The 19,305-nt window shown below is 63.1% G+C and overlaps 2 protein-coding genes across 3 annotated transcripts in view; both read right to left on the reverse strand.

Annotated features, from left to right (window-relative positions):
• Positions 1-60: 60 nt before the first annotated feature.
• On the reverse strand, positions 61-3,117 carry ISYNA1 (inositol-3-phosphate synthase 1). The gene is made up of 11 exons (XM_069476731.1): positions 3,077-3,117; positions 2,840-2,968; positions 2,535-2,696; positions 2,093-2,225; positions 1,808-2,001; positions 1,476-1,625; positions 1,181-1,396; positions 917-1,081; positions 723-836; positions 435-652; positions 61-339 (listed from the first exon to the last, which is right to left on the reverse strand). Exons 2-11 carry the CDS (start codon positions 2,957-2,959, stop codon positions 132-134), a joined length of 1,680 nt encoding a protein of 559 aa, XP_069332832.1. The 5' UTR covers positions 2,960-2,968; positions 3,077-3,117; the 3' UTR covers positions 61-131.
• Positions 3,118-7,385: 4,268 nt separating this feature from the next.
• ELL (elongation factor for RNA polymerase II) overlaps positions 7,386-19,305 on the reverse strand; it is a 69,222-nt gene continuing 57,302 nt past the window's right edge. The window contains exons 7-12 of one of the 2 annotated variants that reach the window (XM_069476974.1): positions 14,811-14,907; positions 13,629-14,121; positions 10,358-10,424; positions 10,033-10,204; positions 9,043-9,087; positions 7,386-8,652 (exon numbers count right to left, since the gene is read on the reverse strand). In XM_069476974.1, the coding sequence (XP_069333075.1) occupies positions 8,536-8,652; positions 9,043-9,087; positions 10,033-10,204; positions 10,358-10,424; positions 13,629-14,121; positions 14,811-14,907 (991 nt within the window). In that variant the 3' untranslated portion in view covers positions 7,386-8,535. Of the gene's footprint in view, positions 8,653-9,042; positions 9,088-10,032; positions 10,205-10,357; positions 10,425-12,885; positions 14,122-14,810; positions 14,908-19,305 lie in introns of those variants that run through there. The other variant, XM_069476965.1, reaches the window with a different exon arrangement.

The raw sequence follows: 19,305 nt of genomic DNA on the forward strand, positions 1-19,305 counted from the left end.
CACAGGCCCCAAGGACCCAGAGGTGGAAGTTTGGTGGGTGGGGGACCGGCTTTATTGTTTTTGGGGAGCTGAAGGGGGTGGGTTCGGAGGTGCAAAGGGAAGGAAGCCCGGGAAGCTGCGTGGCCACAGCCTCAGGTGGTGGGTGTCTGGGGTTCCTGCACCTGCGGGTGCCCACTGGCGTCGCCTGTGCAGCCGTTGGGAGCAGTGAGTGCCGGTCCTTTCTTGAGTGGCACAGGGCAGGCAGCAGCCGCGGGCACGACTCGCTTGAGGCCCGGGCCTGGGCGCTCCATCTTGTGCTCCAGCAACATATGGCTCTGTGGCGGGAGCCCCACGCAGGCCCTGGGGGGACAGTGGGAGCTCAGCAGGGCCAGGTCCCCCGCCCCCGGCCCTGCGCACAGCCCGCCAGGCGCCTTCTGCGCCGACGCCGGGCGCACCTGAGGATGTTCTCGATGCAGCTGCGCTGGCGAAAGAGCGCGTTGACCACTGGGCTGCCGGGCGGCACGAGCGGCGCCTTGAAGAGGAAGCTGAGCAGGGACAGCACCGGGTGGAAGGTCTGCGGCTCCGGGTCGTCGTCGGTGCAGAAGCTCACGCGCTGGCACAGCTCCGTCAGCAGTGCCAGGTCCAGCATGATGGGCGCGGCCAGCAGGGAGTCCTGGGGGGCAGGCGGGTCAGGGGGGGCGGGGCCGGTCCCCTCCCCGACACCGCCCCACGCCGGCCCGCACCTCGCACGTGTTGTGCAGCACCAGCGTGTTGGTTCCGCCCAGCATCAGCTCCGACGTATACTCATCCAGCGCTCGCTTGCTGTCGCCCACGTAGGGCACGTACTTGATGACCACCTGGGGTGCGGCACAAGGTCGCACGGGTCCCCGCCACCCCCCCGTCGGGTGCCCCCCGCCCGCGCCCGGCCCCCACGCACGCAGTGGTCGGGCTCCTCCCCGGGCGCGTAGAGCACCGGGTTGCTCTGCACCATGTCGTCCACCACGTTGCTCTTGGACACCTCCTTAGAGCGGAACTGCGACGGCGCCGACAGGTTCTGCCCGTCGTTGTTGCCCAGGTGGTTATAACTCACGATGGACATGGTCTGCGGGTACAAATGACACCACAGAGGCTCAGGCCCTGTGGCATACAAGCCGGGTGATCGGAGTCCAGGTCCCCTACCTGCACCCCCAGGCCCACACACCTTGAGGCCAGAGCTGATGAGGAAGTCCACGAGCACGGACTTGACCTTGGTCTGGCCTGACTTGAAGTCATCTCCACCCACGAAGACGCGGTGCTGCCAGGCGAGCTCCAGCGCGCCGGGCACCAGCGTGTTCTGTGGGGACCCATTGAGAAAGGCACAGCCCTCCAGGATGCTGGCCACGGCGAAGAGTGTAGAGGGGGACACCTCCAGGCCGAGCTGTGGGGACGACCGGGCAGTCAGCGCAGACGGGTCTTTGGGGCTGGACCTGACCTCACTGTCCCTGGTGCACGCCTACCTGGATGGTGCACAGCAGGTTCTCGGCCGTGTCGTTGAGACCCGGAACCACTTCGCAGAAGCGCTCGGTGTTCGCCGTCCACAGGACGATGACCTTGTCCAGGCCCGCACTAGACCGGAAGTCTCGGATGTCCCTGCGGATCTGCTCCAGCTGGGGGTGGGGTACGGGGAGGTTGTACAGGTCCCACGGCCTACGGAGGCCTGGGCCACTCAGTTCCGCAAGTGCTAAGTGGGCCCTGGACTCGCGTGATGGGGCAAAAGTGGGGAAACAGGAGACGAAAAATAGGTGATGTGGAACCGCTGGCGGGAAACGGATGCGGGATGGGGCAGCACCTGCTGCGCGCGCGTGCCGGGGATGAGATTGTCTGCGCGTGCGCTCTGGTTGGCCGCGATGAACTCCGGGATGTAGACCGAGGGCCGCGGGCGCAGGCCTTCCATGTGCGGCCACAATTGCTCCTGCAGCCCCCAGTCCAGCACCTCTGCGCGCCGCATCGCCTCGGCCAGGTTCAGCGACGATATGTCCCAGCCTGCGGGGGATCCTCATGCTCGGTCCCGCCCGGGTTCAGCATCCTCCAGACCCCTTGCCCGCCCCGCCTCCCGGCCTAGGGCTCCGCCCACCATCGAACACCAGGTCGTTGGGGTCCACCATGGGCAGCAGCGCGTGGAAGGGCACGAACACTTCCTGGCCTTCGGCATCTAGGCCCAAGCTCACGGTGCCCGCCTGAGTCAGCGAGCCGTAGTAGTTGGCCTCCTGTGGGGCGGGGGACACAGTGGGGGTGACGGTGGGAGTGGCGCGGGGGGGGCAGAGACCCGGCCAGGGCCCCGCGCAGACCCTCAGGCTCCGCCCCGCCGTCGGGCGCTTTCGCTTCCGGGCTCCTAGCCAGGGCGGAAACCTCCCGCCTCCCCGGCCCTCCGCCAAGGCCGCGGGCACCTTAGGCTCCGCCCCCGCGAGACCGACGCCGAGCCCCCTACCTCGTGGAAACCCCTCCTCCGAGCCCGCCCGCAGCCGGGCCCCGCCCCCCGGAGGCCCCGCCCCCCGCAGGGGCCCCGCCGCCCCCACCTTGCGGCCGGCGCGCGTGGGCCAGGACAGGCGCAGTCGGTTGGCCAGCACGGCAGCAGTGAGCGTGGAACCGTTGTTCCCGCCCCAACCGACTAGCATGACCCCGAGCCGGGGCACCTGCCGGGCGGTCCGGAAGGTGAAGCGCGTGGACGTAGGGTGCACCTGGAGGCAGGCAGCGGAGTGAGCCCCGGGGACCGTCCCCGATCCCCTCTTCGCAGGGACAGGGTTGGAGATGTTGGGCAATCAGCCAATCCCCGGACTCCCCGGCACCCCCAATCCCTACGTCTCCCTGGTCCGTCGCCCACCTTGAGGACACCGCCCACGCGGCTGACGCGCGTCGTCCGGTACTCGTACTGCGCCTCGATGGCCTCAGGGCCATAGACCACGTCCGGGCTCTCCACCAAAAACTGGGCGGCGGCCTCCATCACGGCGGGCTGGGGGACGCGGGGTTAGCAGGGGGTCAGCAGGGACATTACGAGGCCGAGAGAAGCCGGTCTGGGCGCCCAGGGTGCCCGCACCCCAACCCCCGGGACCACACTCACCAGCGCGGAGTCGGCTCGGGCAGCGGCGGCGGGCAACGCGGGCTCCGCTGCGCGCGGCCTCCGGAGAAAAGCCCTGCAGCCACGCCCCCGCCCCGCCCGCGCCCGCCTGCGCAGGATGGCGGGGGGAGTGGCGCGACATCTGGGGCCTGGGGTTCGGGCCCCGACTTCCCGGAGCCACAGTGGCCATCGGGTCCCTGTCTAGCGGCAACAGCGCGGCGTCCACAGCGCGGCGTGCGGTGGTTCACCTTGCCCCGCAAACCATGGGGCGCGCGGCCGCGTATTCCTATTTTACAAAAGAGGATGAGGAGGGTGCAAATGAGCGCGAGGCCAGGGTGGAGCTGGGCGGGGGTTAGGGGGATCTCAGGGCCCGAGACACCGGAGGGGAAACCGAGGCAGAGGACCAGCCAGCACTCGGACCTCAAAGCCAGAATCCCCCTGTACCACCAGGCTCCCCATGCCCCCTTCCCGTCTCAGGTTGGACGAAGTCACTCTGTCTCCAGAGGGGACTCGCGTGGATGGGGCCTGCGTGGCCTCATTCCTCCACCTGCAGCAGGAGGGCTCGCGAGGGTGGGCTGGAGGGGAGGGTGGCGGGCCGGGGAGGGGAGGGCACCGGCAGGGCTCCGCGGCCAGCTGGGAAGGAACAGGAACCAGGCCAGCACAGCAAGGCGCCCCTCACACGGCAGATAAGAGATGAGGGAGCGTGGGAACCCAGCCGCAGGCGGGGCAGCTCCCCCAGGAACTTTCCAAAACAAGCCTCGGAAAGTTTCCACCACTGCAGCTGGCCCCAAAGGTGAATGGTTGGGAACGTCTGCAGGAGACAGTCAGGGCCCGACCTTGGGGGATGGGGGCTCCAAGATTCTGGCTCCAGGCCTCACCCTGAAGGGGCTCCAGTCTGAGGGAGTTGGAAGTGGACTGGGGCAGCCCCCTCCCCCCCCTCCCCCCAGCTGGAGAGAACTCACAGGCAGGGCCCTACAAGGCAGGTTTCCCAGATGAGCTGGAAAGGGTTTTGAGATATGAAGAGGAGTTCGCTGAGAAAACTACAGGCTAGGCCACCTGAGCTGCCTAGAGAGGGCAGAGGCAAAGATGGCCAGATGGGAGGCAGTTTGGGGACTGGGGCAGACCCTCAGGGCTGGGTGTGCGATGTATGCCATTAGGTCTTTCTCCCTGGTGGGGCTGGAGATTTGAATTTAATTGCCAGTGGCCATTGATTTAGCCAATCATATCTGTGTAGAGGTGGCTATACTATACGGCTTAGGACACAAGTCCCCCGCAGCGTGGCCTTTGGCAGGCGGAGCTCGGGCCTAAAGCAAACCGGAAGGCAGCAGAAGCAAGGTCTCTCCGACCTTCTCCCGCCCCCTCTCTCGCCCCTCTTTCGCCCCGAAGTGAGCCATGGAAACCAGAATTCCTCTTCCCCAAGGCAGGTCATAGAAACTGGAACCTTCTCCCTTGAAGACCCTCATTCCAGAAGGGCTCTGCCCCATACCCTGGAGGAAGGAATGCTACTGGGGGAGCCAAGAAGTCTGAGCAGACAGGCCGTGCTGGGTCCCACCCCAGCCGCAGTGTGTTTCCACGAGACCGTACCCTTTTGTCCAATCACATGTCTGCACATTCTTCATCGAAGCGGAGCAGAAAGTTCTCCCTGGGTCTTCCTTCCTGAAGGCTCCTCTCCCGAAAGACTTGGATTAAATAAATTTGTTACGCTTTTCTTTTGTTAACTTGTCTTTTGTTACAGGAATGTCAACGGGGACCCTTATGATGGGTGGGAAAAAAGGTATCACACATCTCGGATCCCAGATCTCCATAAAAACCCCTAAACAAAGCCAGGTGTGGTGCAGGCCTATTGTCCCAGCTACTTGGGAGGCTGAGGTGAGAGGGTTGCTTGAGCCCAGGAGTTTGTCCCTGTCTCTGAACTTTTGTTTTAAACCCTTAACAATGGGGTTTGAGTGCAGACGTGGGGAAGCTCCACGCCCCACGCCCAGCCGCACTCTGCGCGTCTCCTCTGCCAGCTGTCAGCATTTTCCTGAGCTAGCAAATTGTCAGAGCTGAGATGGGGTTTGGGGGGCACCCCCGATTTACAGCAGGCCGGTGGAGGCATGGGGGCAGGAATTTCCTGTGAGACTAACTTGTGGAGTCTGATGCTATCTCTGGGGACTGAACTGCTGGACGCTCAGGAGGTATCGGAGGATCAGAGACTCAGAGAGGGAGCCTGTGCCTTGAGGCGACGCGTGACATAGGAATGTGTACAGGTAAGAGGGCGGCCATAGGCAGTGCCAGCAGAAGGCTGGTGGGGTGGGAGGCGGCATCGGGCTGCGCTGCTTCCACTCCCAGCAGTTGGCGCCGAGTGCTGACTGCAGGGCCTGCGGCTGGCAAGGCTGAGGGGAGAGGCGGGGGACCAGTCAGGGCCAGGTGTGCTGCCCGGGCTGGGTGCAGAGAACAGGCACCGGCCTTCAGGCGCCCAGAGGCGGAGATGGGGCTGCCAGTCACTGCTGTGTCCCAGAGCCAGGTGGAGCCCGGCACACAGGCGGGGCTGCAGGAGTAGGGGTGCTGGTGGGAAGAGAGCAGCCGGGGACACCATCCTGCAGTGGCAAGAATGGGCGGGCGGCCCGGAGCCCCCTTCTGCCGTGGTGCCCTGGGCACTGGGGTGGGAAGACCCTTCTGGGTCCCAGCGGACTAGACTGGTGGCACCCATGACTCAGGAAGGATGGCCAGGGCACTGACTGTGGCCGGGGGAGGCCGCTGGGCAGGGCACCGAGGCGGAGGAGGTGGGTGTCGCCCTGGGCTGTGAGGACAGAGATGTTATCCCCTGGAAGAACAGCACGGCCAGGCCATGCGGGGGGTGGGGCAGGTACACTCTGCCCTGCCAGCCGCCTGACTTCTCCTCCCGTGCCCCTTGGACTCCTGGGCCACCTCAGAACCCAGGCCAAGGCCGCTGGCCAGCAGGGAGGCTGGGACCCACAGCCACTGACCCCAGCAACCCTTCGCTCCCCACTATGCCCACCCCCACCTTGACCTTGGAGGGCAGGACCATCGCTCTGCGTCCTCTGCACCTCACCTGGATCTCGGGACAGGGATGGTAGTTCCCATAGGCCTCAGCATCCCTGTCCCCACGGGTGGCACGGGGCCCCTGCCCCAGTGTGCCGGCCTGAAGGAACAGACAATAAAACCTCGCCAGTACCCACAGCTGTTTTCATCAGAGGGTGAAGAGTCACAGCTGTTTCCCCCAAATAATCGCCCCTCCTGGCCCCACTCCTGTGGGCTTTGGTGCGGAGGTGGCCAAGGGACCCCCTGCCGGGCTCAGCCCACCCCGTCTGCAGCGGGGTGCTGCTGTGCTGCGCCTGCTGTGGCTCCCCATCACCCGAGTCTCTTCCTGCTCTCGGCCAGGCTGTCTGGCTCCCGGCCATGGCGCCTGTGGGGCCCCCTGCTGGGGTTCTCATCCCTGGGGGACGGCTCGGGACACGAGCCCCACGCGCCCTCCTCACCACCGTGGCAGCCCCATGCCAAGTCACGCCACCCCAGCCACAGGGCCACACGGAAACCCAGCTATGACACAACACGACAGCCAGGCAGCCCGAGCTGCCGATGCAGTTCAGTGAAATTTATTGTAGGTTGAAAAAATCAGCATTCACCTGTTTAGTGTACAAAAAGGACACTAGATCTTTTAAGAAAATATTAGGAAACTGAAGACCTGGATGCCTTTCAATTGTAACATTTTGGCAACAGTGAAAAGTTCTTGTAAACACCAACTCCATGGCTCAAATAGTTTTTCTCCACAGTACAACATTGAAGGGAAAAAAAACAGTATCAATAAGTTAGACCATATTTAATCAGCTAAACTTTCGTCCACCAACCCCCAAAGCACGAAACTTTCCTTAGCTTCATAATTCCTTAAAAGGAGAACAAATAACAACAAAAAGGCAAATTCAACTGAAAGTCCCTTGAACGGGTTCCCAGGGGCAGTTGGCGCCCCCAGGCTGGGACCTCCTTAAATCCTCCTGTGTGACCCACATCCGCGTGTCTGGCAACGCACTCCGCAGGGCTTGGGGCGCCCCACTGCCTGCTCGGCTTTCCCCACCACGTCCCAAATGAAAACAAAACAGCTACTGAAACATGAAGGATCGGCTTCCTCAGCTCTGGGAACCCGGGGTCCCAAAGGAAAGAGACTTCGGGGCGGGGTGGGACGCACTACAGGCACCTCCACGCAGTGCCAGCTCTTTGGAAGCCATTAGGAGGCGCCCCCTGTGGTTTAGAAAAATAGACATCTCTGTACTTGCGCACTTCCGCCCTCCCTGCCTTGCTGCTGGCAGCAGTGACCCCCAGAGAGCCCCGGGCTCCAGGTCACGGCCACCCCTCACCTCCCCAAGCCGTGGCTCCACTCAGCCCTGCATGGGACACACGGCAGACTCCCCTCACCCCGCGGGGCCACACACACGCACAGCCCCTGACGCTTCGGGGGCACCAGGACCACTAGGCACGGCCACACAGCAGCAACTGGGGTGTCCACAGAGCCTGCGCCCCCAGAGTGGACAGACCTTTCCTTCCGGCTCCCGCTGCTCTGCCCCGGGGCCTCCCTGACCCCACTGGCCCCTCCAGCCCCTCCCTGAGTGCAAACCTCGGTGGTGGCTCTGCTGAGACAACCCCGGGACCCACAAGTGGACGGAGTGATGGAGAAAGACCACGTGGCCCCCACCGTGGGAGACGGGAAAGCGGCAGCCAAGGGGCAGAGCGAGGACAGCGTGAAGACACCCGCCGCTGCAGCCTGCAGGCCTGGGGCCCCGCAGCTGGGCCCGGCGCTCCGCACCACCGCGATCCCAGCAGCCGCCCAGGGGCACCCGCTGGAGCTCTTCCAACAGCCACCCTGGGGCCACCCCTTTGCTTGACGGAGACCTCGCCCAAGGGGCAGGAGGGGGCACAGGGGCTTCCCTGCCCGGAGCTCCCAGGCACGGCGGCACCTTCCGGCAGCTTCCGTAATACTGCAGAAAGGACGCAGGGCAGCGTCTAGACCCTGGGCATCCAAGGGGAGGGAGGCACAGGTTTAGAAAAAAAGGTTTTGCTTTGTTTTTTGTACAAAAATAGACTCAAGTCTCACTAGCGTAGCTAAAGTGGCTTGTCTTTGTATAAAACTAGAAAAGGCAGGCGGGTGGCCTCTGAGGGCCTCGAGTCTTCTGACGAGAGGAAGCGGAACGCCCCAGGCCACAGCAGAGGGGGTGGGCTTCCCAGAGCCCGGTGGGCCAGGGCTGCCCGGTGGGCCAGGGCTGCGCAGGAGCTGCAGGGGGGGCCGGGGCTGGGCTCGAGGCTGCCCCACCTGGGCCAGAGGTCTGCAGGGCTCCCCTGGAAGCCAGCGGAGCTGGCTCAGATGCGTGTGTCTTCCTCACGTTTATTGTTTTAAATAAATCCTCTTTCGCCCCCCACCCGCAGCTCCCCGCCACCCGGCGGGTCAGGAGAGGCGAGGAGGCAGGCAGCTAGGGCCAGGCCTGCAGCTGCCGCTGGTCGTACTCCGAGATGAGCCTCTTGATGTGGGCCAGCTTGCTGTGCAGGTACTCGCAGCGGTGCTTCTCCTGGCTGTAGTTGGTGTTGGTCTGGGGACAGCCACGGCCCAGCGTCAGGCTCTGCCCCAGGCACTGTCCCCCCCACCCACCCCACAGTGACCGCCCTCAGACCAGAACCCTCCATGCTGGGCTCGATGTCCAGGGTTCTGGTCCCCCGTACGCCGGCTCAGGTGGCTGGGACCCACAGGCTGCTCCCTGCTCCCCACGCCCCACGGGGGCCAGACAGGGCAGGGGGCTGCGCCAGCAGCGGGCAGCGAGGCCCTGCCCAGGCTCACCCACAGGCCAGGCTGCCTGCCGCCTGTGAGAGGTGGGGCAGGGAGGCCGCTGAGACCCGCCGAGGCCCTCTGCTCTCCCCCAGGCTCCCTTTGAACCCGCTGCTTCTGATACGGCCCGAGTGCCTACCATGCGGCGGAAACTCACCTTCTTGATTTTCCGATATTCCTGCAAAATCTGCCCACGCGTGGTCTGCAGGGAAAACGAGAGAAATAAATGACGCCCCTGCCTGTGGGAAACCCAAGTTGAGTGGCCCTTTCTCCCTGGTGACAGACGCTCTACTCAAGTGGTAGAGGAGGGGGTGGGGCGAGGCAGGCTCACACAGGAGCACCCCGAGCAGCGCCCCGGGGGCCCACAGCTGCAAGGCTCCCCGGTGGGTGGGGCAGAGGCCACAGGCCTGGGACGGGGGTGGGGACGGGGGTGGGGGCGGGGGCGGGGCCCGGCCACTGCTCAGGAGCGCGGGGGCAGCCCTAGAGGCTCCTTATGTCCAGACCCTCCAAATCCCCCAAGGTCCCTCCAATCACGAGGCCTCCTCTGGAAAGCAGAGAGGCCTCCCCTGGCAAGACCGACCCCAGGAGGAATCAGGGCCCCCCAGCCCTACAGTCAGGGCACCTGGACAGAAGGGCAGCAACAGGGACTGGTGGCTGAGGGTAGAGACCCTCCCCTCCCACAGGGTGGCTCAGGAAGCCACGTGCCCAAGCCTGAGAACCAAGGGCCGCCTGGTACTGGGACCACCGGGACCCCCAGCGCCCTCCCACCTCCCTCCGCTGCAGCAGCACGGGTGGTCCCGGAGTGCTGGACGGGTCTCAGCTGCGGGGTGTCTGCCACGGTCTGGCCCATGACGTGCGTACAGTGAGCCCTGTGCCCTGGGCGGAGAGAGGCCCCCAGGCACCGATGCAGCCCCCAGCTGAGGAGGTGGGTCATGGCTGTCCCCACGGCAGAGGAGGCCGACAAGCTGGGTCAACTGTGAGGACCCCCACAGCAGAGCCCAGGCCCAGAGCTGAAAGCCAGGAGAGCCGCAGGTGCGCGGGGCATTCAGCGCCTGGGACAGAGCACTGTCCTGAGCCCTCGTGGTCCTGGCGGCACCACAGCGCGGACTCGGCAGAGCCAGGGCGCAGAGGGCCAGGGGGCGCCCACCTCATACTCCTCGGAGCCCTGGGACAGCTGCCTGAGCTGGGCGTCGAGCTGCGTGAACCTGCGAGTGATCTGCTCGATGCGGGCGTGCAGGTCGCGGTACTCGCTGTACTCGGCGTTGAAGTCGTTCTTGTAGCGCTGCCGCTGCTCTGAGGACGAGATGGCCGCGTACTTCCTGCAGGGGTGGGAGAGAGGGGCCTGGAGGGGGACGCCGCGGCCGCGTGTCGCGGGGATCCACAAACCCAACCCAGCCGTGGGTTCTGCCTCCGCTAAGCTGCAGTACCGGGCGGGGGTGAGCCCAGGACAGGGGAGCCCCGCAAGGACTCACAGCAAGTAGTCCGGCGTCTCCGACGTGGACGTGGGCACACTGGAGCCGCTGCACGTTCCGTTTAAACCTGCGAGGGCAGACGGCCTGCTGAGCCCCGGCCGGGCGCTGGTCTGCAGGAGCCTCGGGGACGGGGACACGTGCGACAGGGCACGTCTGGCCGAGGGCCAGGGAGGAACGGCAGCAGAGCGGCGGTGTGGGAGGGTGTGCAGCTGTCCACTGGGGGCCAGGCACCGAGGGCTGCTGGACCCAGGAGCGCCCCCAGGTGGCGAGCCGGGCCCAGCCGCACCCAGTGCCCAGGCCAGAGCCCTGCAGGCTGCAGAGCCCAGGCGCCGGTCGCATTCTTGGCCATCACCAATTGCGGGGCCAAGGCCTGCGCAACCTGTCCGGAGCTCGACGCCAGCAAGCCTTCTGCCGCGTCCCCTGACTATATGTCAAAGGTCACTGGGCTGCAAACAAATGACCCCTGGCACGATCCAAGTCCCTGGGGCATCCCAGTCTCTGGCCACAAAGGGCAAAGACAGGGCGGCTCACAGGGCCTGCGCCTCTGGGCCTTTGGTCTGAGCCCCGCCTGGCTCGCCCCACCAGACTCCGGGCCGCAGGCTCCGCATGGCAGCTCGGGAACAGGGCCGGCCGGGACCAGCCAGCTGTCCGCGAGTGGCGCTCGAGGGCATGTGATTGTTGACAACGTTTTAGCTCTTCAGGCCACGAAGAGCCTGGCCTGAAGCAGCCCGCGGCCAACAGCAACTACGATTTGGCCTGTTTGCCCTATGCCGCCTCCCAGAGGCCTTTTTCCAATACAGCAATGATCTTATCACTTCACGCCCCTAGAAAGGCCCCCTGCAAGCGGGGAGCAGCCCACCCACAACCTGCAGGCCGCAGAGCCCTGCCCCCACTACTGCCTGGGCCTCCACGCTGCAGGTCCCCACGACGGGCCAGAGCACACCCTGCGGCTCTAACGCCCCACTCTGGGCCATACTTGGCCTTCGAATCAGTGCCACCACCACCTGGGTCGCCCTTAAGGGGCTGTGGCTTCCCCAGGGCCACAGGGAACGAGCAGCTGTGCTCTGGCTCTGGCCTGAGGGGACAAGCCCATGCACGCATCCGCCCCATGGTGGGCGGGGCTCCCCGCATCTGGAATGGGCGACTGCTGGGTGCTGGGCCCGGTCGGCATCACCTCATTTAATCCCTAGATCTTCACCAGCTAGGGTGACAAATAGGGAAACCGAGGCTCAGGGTCAGTTCAACACGGTACCTGTGGGACCTCCCAGGTCAGCCCTCAGCAAACTTGTGGCCCCCGTTCCTGCTCAGGCACCGGCTGTGGGGGGCTGCCGCAGCCCCGCTGGGGACACCCCCACCGCGCTCCCTTCCCCAGCTGTCCTCACCTCCTCGGACATGTACCACCTTTGAGGCCCTGGGTGAGACGGACCACCCAGCACCAGTAACAGCTTCTGGTGCCTCAGTCACCTGCTTCTTGTTACTTGGGGCACCTACTCCGTCTCACACTTCCTCACCCGTGGCATGGGCCGACTGCCCCGGGTCTGGGGACCGACACACACCATGCTGGATCAGAAGCCACCTCTGACCCCCCCATCTGGCACCAGCCTGGGCTGTGTCTCTTCTTTGGTCCAACCCAGTCCTGGGCCCAGGGTCCTCCTCCTTCCTAGGGCACTGCCAGGCTATCCGGGGTCTCACTCTGCCATTTGAGATAGACCCTGGCCTCAGCCTGGCTGTGGGGTGTCCTGCCCTAGGCCCGGCCCAGGCAGGGGCTGCCTCGGCCCGACCAGCTGCCGACCAGCTGCCAACATGCGGGCCCACAGGAGTTGCTGAGCCCACACACGAGGCCCAGCCATGAAATGCCTCCTCTCTGCCCAATGGGACCCGACCTCAGCAGGGGGAGGGGCTAGGCCTTTGTGGAGGGCGGGCAACTCACAGCCAGGCTGACAAAAGACAGGCTCCCACTCTCGTCCCAGGAACGCCCCTCTCCTGCAGCAGGCGACACAGCCTGGGCTGCCCTCAGCCAGCCGACGCTGGAGAGTGAGGCGGCCACCTGTGCCATCGCCCGTAGTGACACACAAGCCCCTGCCCCATGTGGCTGGTGCGGCTGCCTTCTCACTGCTGCTTCACACTGATTAGTATAAATCGGCAACCGCAGGCCGGGCGGTGGCTCACGCCTGTAATCCTGGCACGCTGGGAGGCCGAGGCGGGCCGATTGTTTGAGCTCAGGAGTTCAAGACCAGCCTGAGCAAGAGCGAGACCCCTTCGCTACTAAAACTACAAAGAAATTATATGAACAGCTAAAAATATATATAGAAAAAAAAATTAGCCAGGCAAGGTGGCGCATGCTTGTAGTCCCAGCTACTCGGGAGGCTGAGGCAGGAGGATCGCTTGAGCCCAAGAATTTGAGGCTGCTGTGAGCTAGGCTGACGCCACGGCACTCACTCTAGCCTGGGCAACAGAGTGAGACTCTGTCTCAAAAAAAAAAAAAAAAAAAGAAAAGAAAAACATCGGCAACCGCAGGGGGCCCTGTCTCTGCCACGCACAGGCTCCCTGGCCCTGGTAACACTCCCAACACAGACGAGCGCCCCCCACCAGCCCTACCTCTCTCAGCGGGACACGTCCCTGACGGCCCGCAGCCACCGTGCACTCTCCCCACAGAGGGTCCTCTGCTCAGTGAACAGGCTGCCGGCCCCACACCCCGACCCTGCTGCTGGCATCCGGGTCTCGGGGTCCTCCTGGCTTTCCATCCCCCCAATCCTTTCCTGTAGGCCAAAACCTACACTCCTCGGCAGGCTGCACGAGGCCACAGGTGGCCTGGGTGCTACCGACGTCCTGCCGGCTCTACCCATTGCACCCGCCCCGTGTCTCTTCAGGTGGGGCTGGCTCCCCCTCCACCCCCCTCCCCGTGTCCAGGGCCTCCTTGTAGCCAGAGCTGAGGCCTGGGATCTGTCCCTCTTGCTACATGTCACCCCTCCGTGAGCCCCAGCCCCAGTGCTGGCTTGGCACACAGTGACAGCAACTGCGAGCGTCACGGGGCCCAGACCACCAGGACGTTGCCCGAGCTTACACTTACACCCCAGAGGGTCAGAGACACGACGAGGTGCGAGGACACGGGGCACCACGGCTGGACGTGCGGGCGAGGCGAACAGGGGACTTGCAGGCAGCGCAGCCCCACGCCCACAGCCGCCTGCAGCCCCGCGACCCCCAAGAGTGAGGGTGGCGCAGGGCAGCGCCCTCCTGCAGAACCCCTGCCCGGGCCTGCCTAGGCACCTACCCGGGGCATCTGGCGGGGCTCCGAGAGTGGGGGGCGCGTGGTCTGGCGGCTGGGGCTGGTGCCTGTCCTCAGCCGCCCTCTCCTTGTCTTTGTGCTTCTTGCACTTTTTCCTGGACTTGCTGCGTGAGGGGCTGCCGTGAGGCCTGCCGGGCTGGGCACAGTCCGTCGGCAGGGGCAGGCCAAGGTGCACGGTGGGGCCTGGGATAGCTGCATCCCCACGCTCACAGTCCCGGCTGCTGTGGCCCAGGTCGTTGCTGACATCGGCCAGGGGGTCATGGGCCCTTGGGGGCTCCAACCGTGGGGACAGGTGGGCGCTGGAGCTGAGGACATCTGCAATGGCCGGTGGACCCGGGCTGGGCAGCAGGGCCTCACGGCCGTTGGGCACACCCAGCTTCCCGTTGACGGTGGCAGGCTGAGCTCTCTGGGTGAAGTGGGATATCCTGGGCCTCTTATTGGCCAGGGGGTCGATGAACTCGGGAGGCTGGGGCCGTTTCTGGGACGGAATGGAGACGTTTTAGAGGGCGGCCGGGCCCCGTCCCAACCTGAGCAAGGGAACCCAGCGCCCGCTGCAGGGCCTGCTCCGGCCACACGGGGGCGCCTGGACACCAAGCCAGGCCCCAGGTGCCCAGAGCTGGGGGACAGGAGGGCTCAGCCCCAGCAAGTGGGCAGGGAAGGGCAGCTGGGGTCCAGTCGCAATCATAAGGCCACGCCCGGGGCTGGTCTGAAGTGCCGCTCAGCACTTTCACCCCAGGGACGAGCCGAGTCATGGGAATGGGAAGCCGAGGGACACAGGGAGAACCGAAGCCAGGAGCCACTCTGTCCCCAGGCTGCGTTCCATGAGCGACACAGGGGTGCTGTGGCTGCCCCAGCAGGACCCCAGCCCCCAGCGCAGCTGCCCCCTGGGTCATGAGGCAGACATGGGCAGCTCAGGACAGCTCGTGCTCCAAGGAGCTGGGGACCAAAGTGACAAAGGTGACACACCACAGAGTGCCCTGCAGGGGCTCAGGATGGTTACCCAGACCTGCAGGCCTGTGGCCAAGAAAGGTGAAGGTGTCCCCAGGCAAGACTCAGAGGGGCGGGAGGACGAGGTGCCGGGATGCGCTCCCAGCAGCAGCCACGAACGCCCCACACCCCCCTCCAGTGCCAGCACCAGCACCTGCCGCCCAGGCCCACCGCACGCACCTGAGGGGGCGAGGCCGAGCTCCCGTGCTCGCCCGGAGGGCTGGAGGCAGCAGGGTCTCCCGGGAGACCACCCGCACTCTGCGGCTGGCACAGCTTCCTGCAGGGACAGGCGGGGCTAGGTTAGCTGGGGGCAGATGCCTCAGGGGAGGGACACCCCGCTGGGGGATCCTGTGAGCCCAGGCCTGAGCTCGTCCTACACGGCTTCATCCAGAGGAGGACTTCCCTGTTCAGCATCCTTCTGTGCCCAGGGGAGCTCGGCTGGCCGCCAGCGCATTTAGATGCCTGCTACCATGAGGATCAGCGCACACACTGGGGCACTGGCCCCTTCTTTTAAAGACAATTGTTCATCCCGCTAACAATGCTCCCTACAGAAACGTTACAAAATGCAGAGGGGATCTGAGGGCCCTGGCCTAGGACAGGATGGCCTTCCTGTCACAGGAAGCCCCGGTGAAAGCATGACCTCAAGTGGCCACTGGCCCACCAGGACCAAGCAAATGACACAGCCAGGGGTGAGGGAAGAGGCACCCCAATGTACACCCCCTCTTCGTCCCGATGTGAGCAGGGCAAGCAGGGCCCCTCTCTGTCAACTCTCCAACTCCTAGGGGCGGTGTGTCTCAGGGGAGCCCAGGAGGCCAGAGCCCTCCCCGCACTCCCACGGAGGCCCGGGTCTGGGGCCATGGTGAGCTGCCAGCCAGCAAGACCAGAGCCGTGTTCCTGACCCACAGCTTCAGTGCCGGACCACAGCGGTTATCCCTTCCAGAGTGGCCTGAGAGGCTGGGAGAACCACAGAGAGCCACGTGGAAACACACAGAGCTCCAGCAAAGATAAGAAAAAAGGACCGGCGTCTGAATCCACGCTCTTCGGGCCCCCACTGAGAAGGCGAGACGGAGGCAGAGAGAAAGATAGCAATGACATTTGAAAGCTCAACGCAGAGGCCTGTAAGTGGTGACCATCTCATAGGAGCTGAGAGGATGGAGTCCAAGGCCTGGAGCAAGAACCCCCGGGCCTCCTGCCAGCTGGCCCCCGGCAGCCCCCTCTGGGTCCTGGTCACTCCCGGTGGGGCTGCAGGGCAGTGAACCTAGGGCACCATTGGGTAGCACAGGAGCCTGGGCCCCTCCCCTTCAGGCAGTTGAGAAGCCACTTGGGCCATGCCTGGAAGACAGGAGGGACAGATGTGTGGCCTCGGAAGATGAGGAAAGAGAGGGCCCAGGTCTTGGGTACACGGGGGAGTCAGAGACCCCTCAAGCAGCTACCCTGAAGGAAGCCGAGCTGCCCAGAGGAATGTTCCTCAAAGGCTGCACCAAATGTCAGACCCCAGGACAGACAGGAAAATGCATTTGAAAGGAGGAGGGAGAGATTTGGTAAGGGGAGAAGAATGTTAAAAAAATATAAATCAACAAAAACACCAGCTTTAATATCTTCAGAAAGACTAAAGATTTAGGGTGGGGTGCAGTAGCTCACGCCTGTAATCCTAGCACTTTGGGAGACTGAGACAGGATTGACTGAGCCCAGGAGATCAAGATCAGCCTGGGCAACATAGTGAGATCCTGTCTCTACAAAAATAAATAAATAATTTGAAAAATTAGCCAGATGTAGCAGTGTGTGCCTGTAGTCCCAGCTACTCAGGAGGCTGAGGCAGGAGGATCGCTTGAGCCCAGGAGTTGGAGGCTGCTGTGACCTGTGACTGCACCACTGCACTCCAGCCTGGGTGACAGAGTGAGACCCTGTCAGTCAAAAAAAAAAAAAAAAAGACTAAAAATTTGAATGGACATGTCCCCAAAGACAGAGATGGCCAACAAGCACATGAATAGATGCTCAACCTCCTCTATCTACCAGGGAAAAGCAAATCAAAACCACAGGGAGATACCACTGCATACCCACGAGGATGGCTAGAATCAGAAAAACAGAAACTAACAAGTGTTGCCGAGGACATGGAGGAACTGCAATCCTTGTGCCCTGCTGGTGGGACTGCAAGAGGATACACTGGTTGAAGAAAAGAGCTTGGAGGTTCCTCAAAGTGAAAAACACAGGACGGCCACACAATCTAGCGATTCCACTCCTTGGTGTGTTTCAGAGAAATGGAAACCTATGTCCACACAAACCCTTGTGTACACTGTTCACAGCAGCCTTACTGACAAGAGCCAACAGCTGGAAACGACCCAAGAGTCCCCACGAGGCAATGTCAGCGATCCAGGAGCCGCAGTGGCCCCCTTCGCAGCTGTGCGGTTTGACCTCTTGTCTACCCAAACTGGGTGCCCATGTGGCTGCAGTAATCACCAGATGTTTCCTGACGCTCCCCAGGAAGTGCTCAAGAGAAGGGAAACCCAGGTCCACACACAGCCCCGCACGCGCGTGTCCACGGCAGCTCTCCTCACACTTGGCAAAGGGTGGAAAGAGCCCAAGTGTCCAGCAGCTGATGAATGGAGACGTTTATCCATGCACCAGTACAGTACTCAGCCATGCAAAGGAATGACGTGCTGACACCCGCCACAACACGGTGAACCTCGACAACATGATGCTGAGTGACAGAAGCCACACACAAAGGGCCACATGTTGTATGAAATGTCCGGAACAGCCAAATCCATAGAGACAGGAAGCAAGATTGGTGGCTGCCAGGGGCCGGGGAGGGGAGGTGGGGAGTGACTGCTGATGGGGATAGGTTTTGTTTCAGCGGGGATGAAATGTTCTGGGACTAGGAAGATGGTAGCAAAACAACATCTGAATGTATCAAATACCACTGAGTTGTTCACTTTAAATGGGTGACTTGTGTTACTTGAATTGTATCTCAACAAAGCTGTTCTTTTTAACATCCTTAGATAAGATTAAAAATGACATTGCTTCCCTGAAGTAAGAACATATTGCTATAACAGAGCAGCTGGGAACACTCTCAGACACTAGAAATGATAGGCCGGGCACGGTGGTTCACACCTCGTAATCCTGGCACTTTGGGAGGCCAAGGTGGGAGGATTGCTTGAGGCCAGAAGTTTGAGGCCAGCCTGGGCAACATAGCAAGACCCCATCTCTACCAAAAAAATCTAAAAATTAGGCCGGTGTGCTGGCATGTGCCTGTAGTCCCAGCTACTCAGGAGGCTGAGGTGAGAAGCCAGGAGTTGGAGGCTGCAATGAGCTGACTGTACCACTGCACTCCAGCCTGGGTGACAGACGAAACCCTGTCTCAAAAAAAAAAAAAAAAAAAGAAAGAAAGAAAAAGAAACTATAAAGGATAGCAAAATAGAGACAGGATGGGAAAAGTTGATGAAATCTCCCAAAAGTACAATAAAAGAGAAAGATAAAAACTGGGACGAGGACAGACGCCAGAGGCGCAGCCCGCCACGGCAGAGCCAGAGGCCACGGGGGGGTGGCTGCAAGGGTGCACCGGTCTTCCCACAACCATGTGTGGGACACACTGAGGGACAGGGTCACTTTTCAGACCGTGAGAGCCGCCCCGCTGTCCTGTGGCTGTGTGGACCAGCAAGCGGTGGGGTCGGGAAGGCTCTGACCTTCCACGCGGTGGAAGAACTCCCAGGGCTCTGAGTCTACATTTGACCAACCACCGACTGTCACCCAGGGGTGAAGGCGTGGCCAACAGCCCTCCCAGAGCCCTGCCCTCAGAGAGGTGTGCCCAGAGCTGCGTTCCCTCTGCACCAGGCCTGCGGGGGAGGCAGAGGGGCAGAGCCAGGCTCAGGGGCCCACATGAGAGGGGAGACGATCAGGCTGCCAGCGAGGGCCCTGAGAAGTGTGTGGCTCAGGCAGAGGAGTCAGGGGCTCCCAGGGGGACCCGAAGGACCCTGGACCATTGACGGTGATGAGAGGTGAGGGGACAAGTGGGGAGAGCCTGGTTGGACGTGATGGATGAAGAGAACACCTGGCCAAGAAATCAGCGCCAGAGCCACGGCGGGCGCCCAGCTCAGCTGTAGGCAGCTCCTGCAGCGACGCCTGGTCCATGACAGAGAAAACTCCCCAAGGCCCTGTTTTCACACACGAAGCCATGGCTTCAAGAACTGCTACAAACGGGTCTTTCCTTGGACAGGGGAGAACCTAAACAGACATGCCATGCAGACAGGTTACGGGCGGTGAGGGGACATCCACCTTGCCCCCTGCACACCAGTTCAAGCTTTAGAGGACGACAGGTGCTGATCCCCAAGCTGGCTCAGAGTGACAGCCGAGTGCACGGGGCCGGCACGAGCCCAGCAGGTCACTCAGCAGAGGAAGCACAAGCCCCAAGTCAGGGCAACCGGTGCCTGGCTCCAGGGCGCACAACCTCGGGACACTCCCGCCCGACGCCCCTGGACACGTGGTTCAGGCACTGTCTCCCGGGACCCCACGTACAGGTGATCCTCCACTAGCTCTCAGCAGTTCCTGTCCAGTGCCCTCAGGGTCTGAGGGACCCGGGCCCCCAGGGAGGGGGACGAGGAGGCGGGGATGAGTCTTCCGCCAGCCTCCCCTGGGCACCCAGAACTGCCGGACAAGCCAGGCTCCAGCCAGCCAGAGCGTG

The sequence above is a fragment of the Eulemur rufifrons genome, chromosome 2 (assembly GCF_041146395.1).
Source record: "Eulemur rufifrons isolate Redbay chromosome 2, OSU_ERuf_1, whole genome shotgun sequence".
NCBI classification, from domain to species: domain Eukaryota; kingdom Metazoa; phylum Chordata; class Mammalia; order Primates; family Lemuridae; genus Eulemur; species Eulemur rufifrons.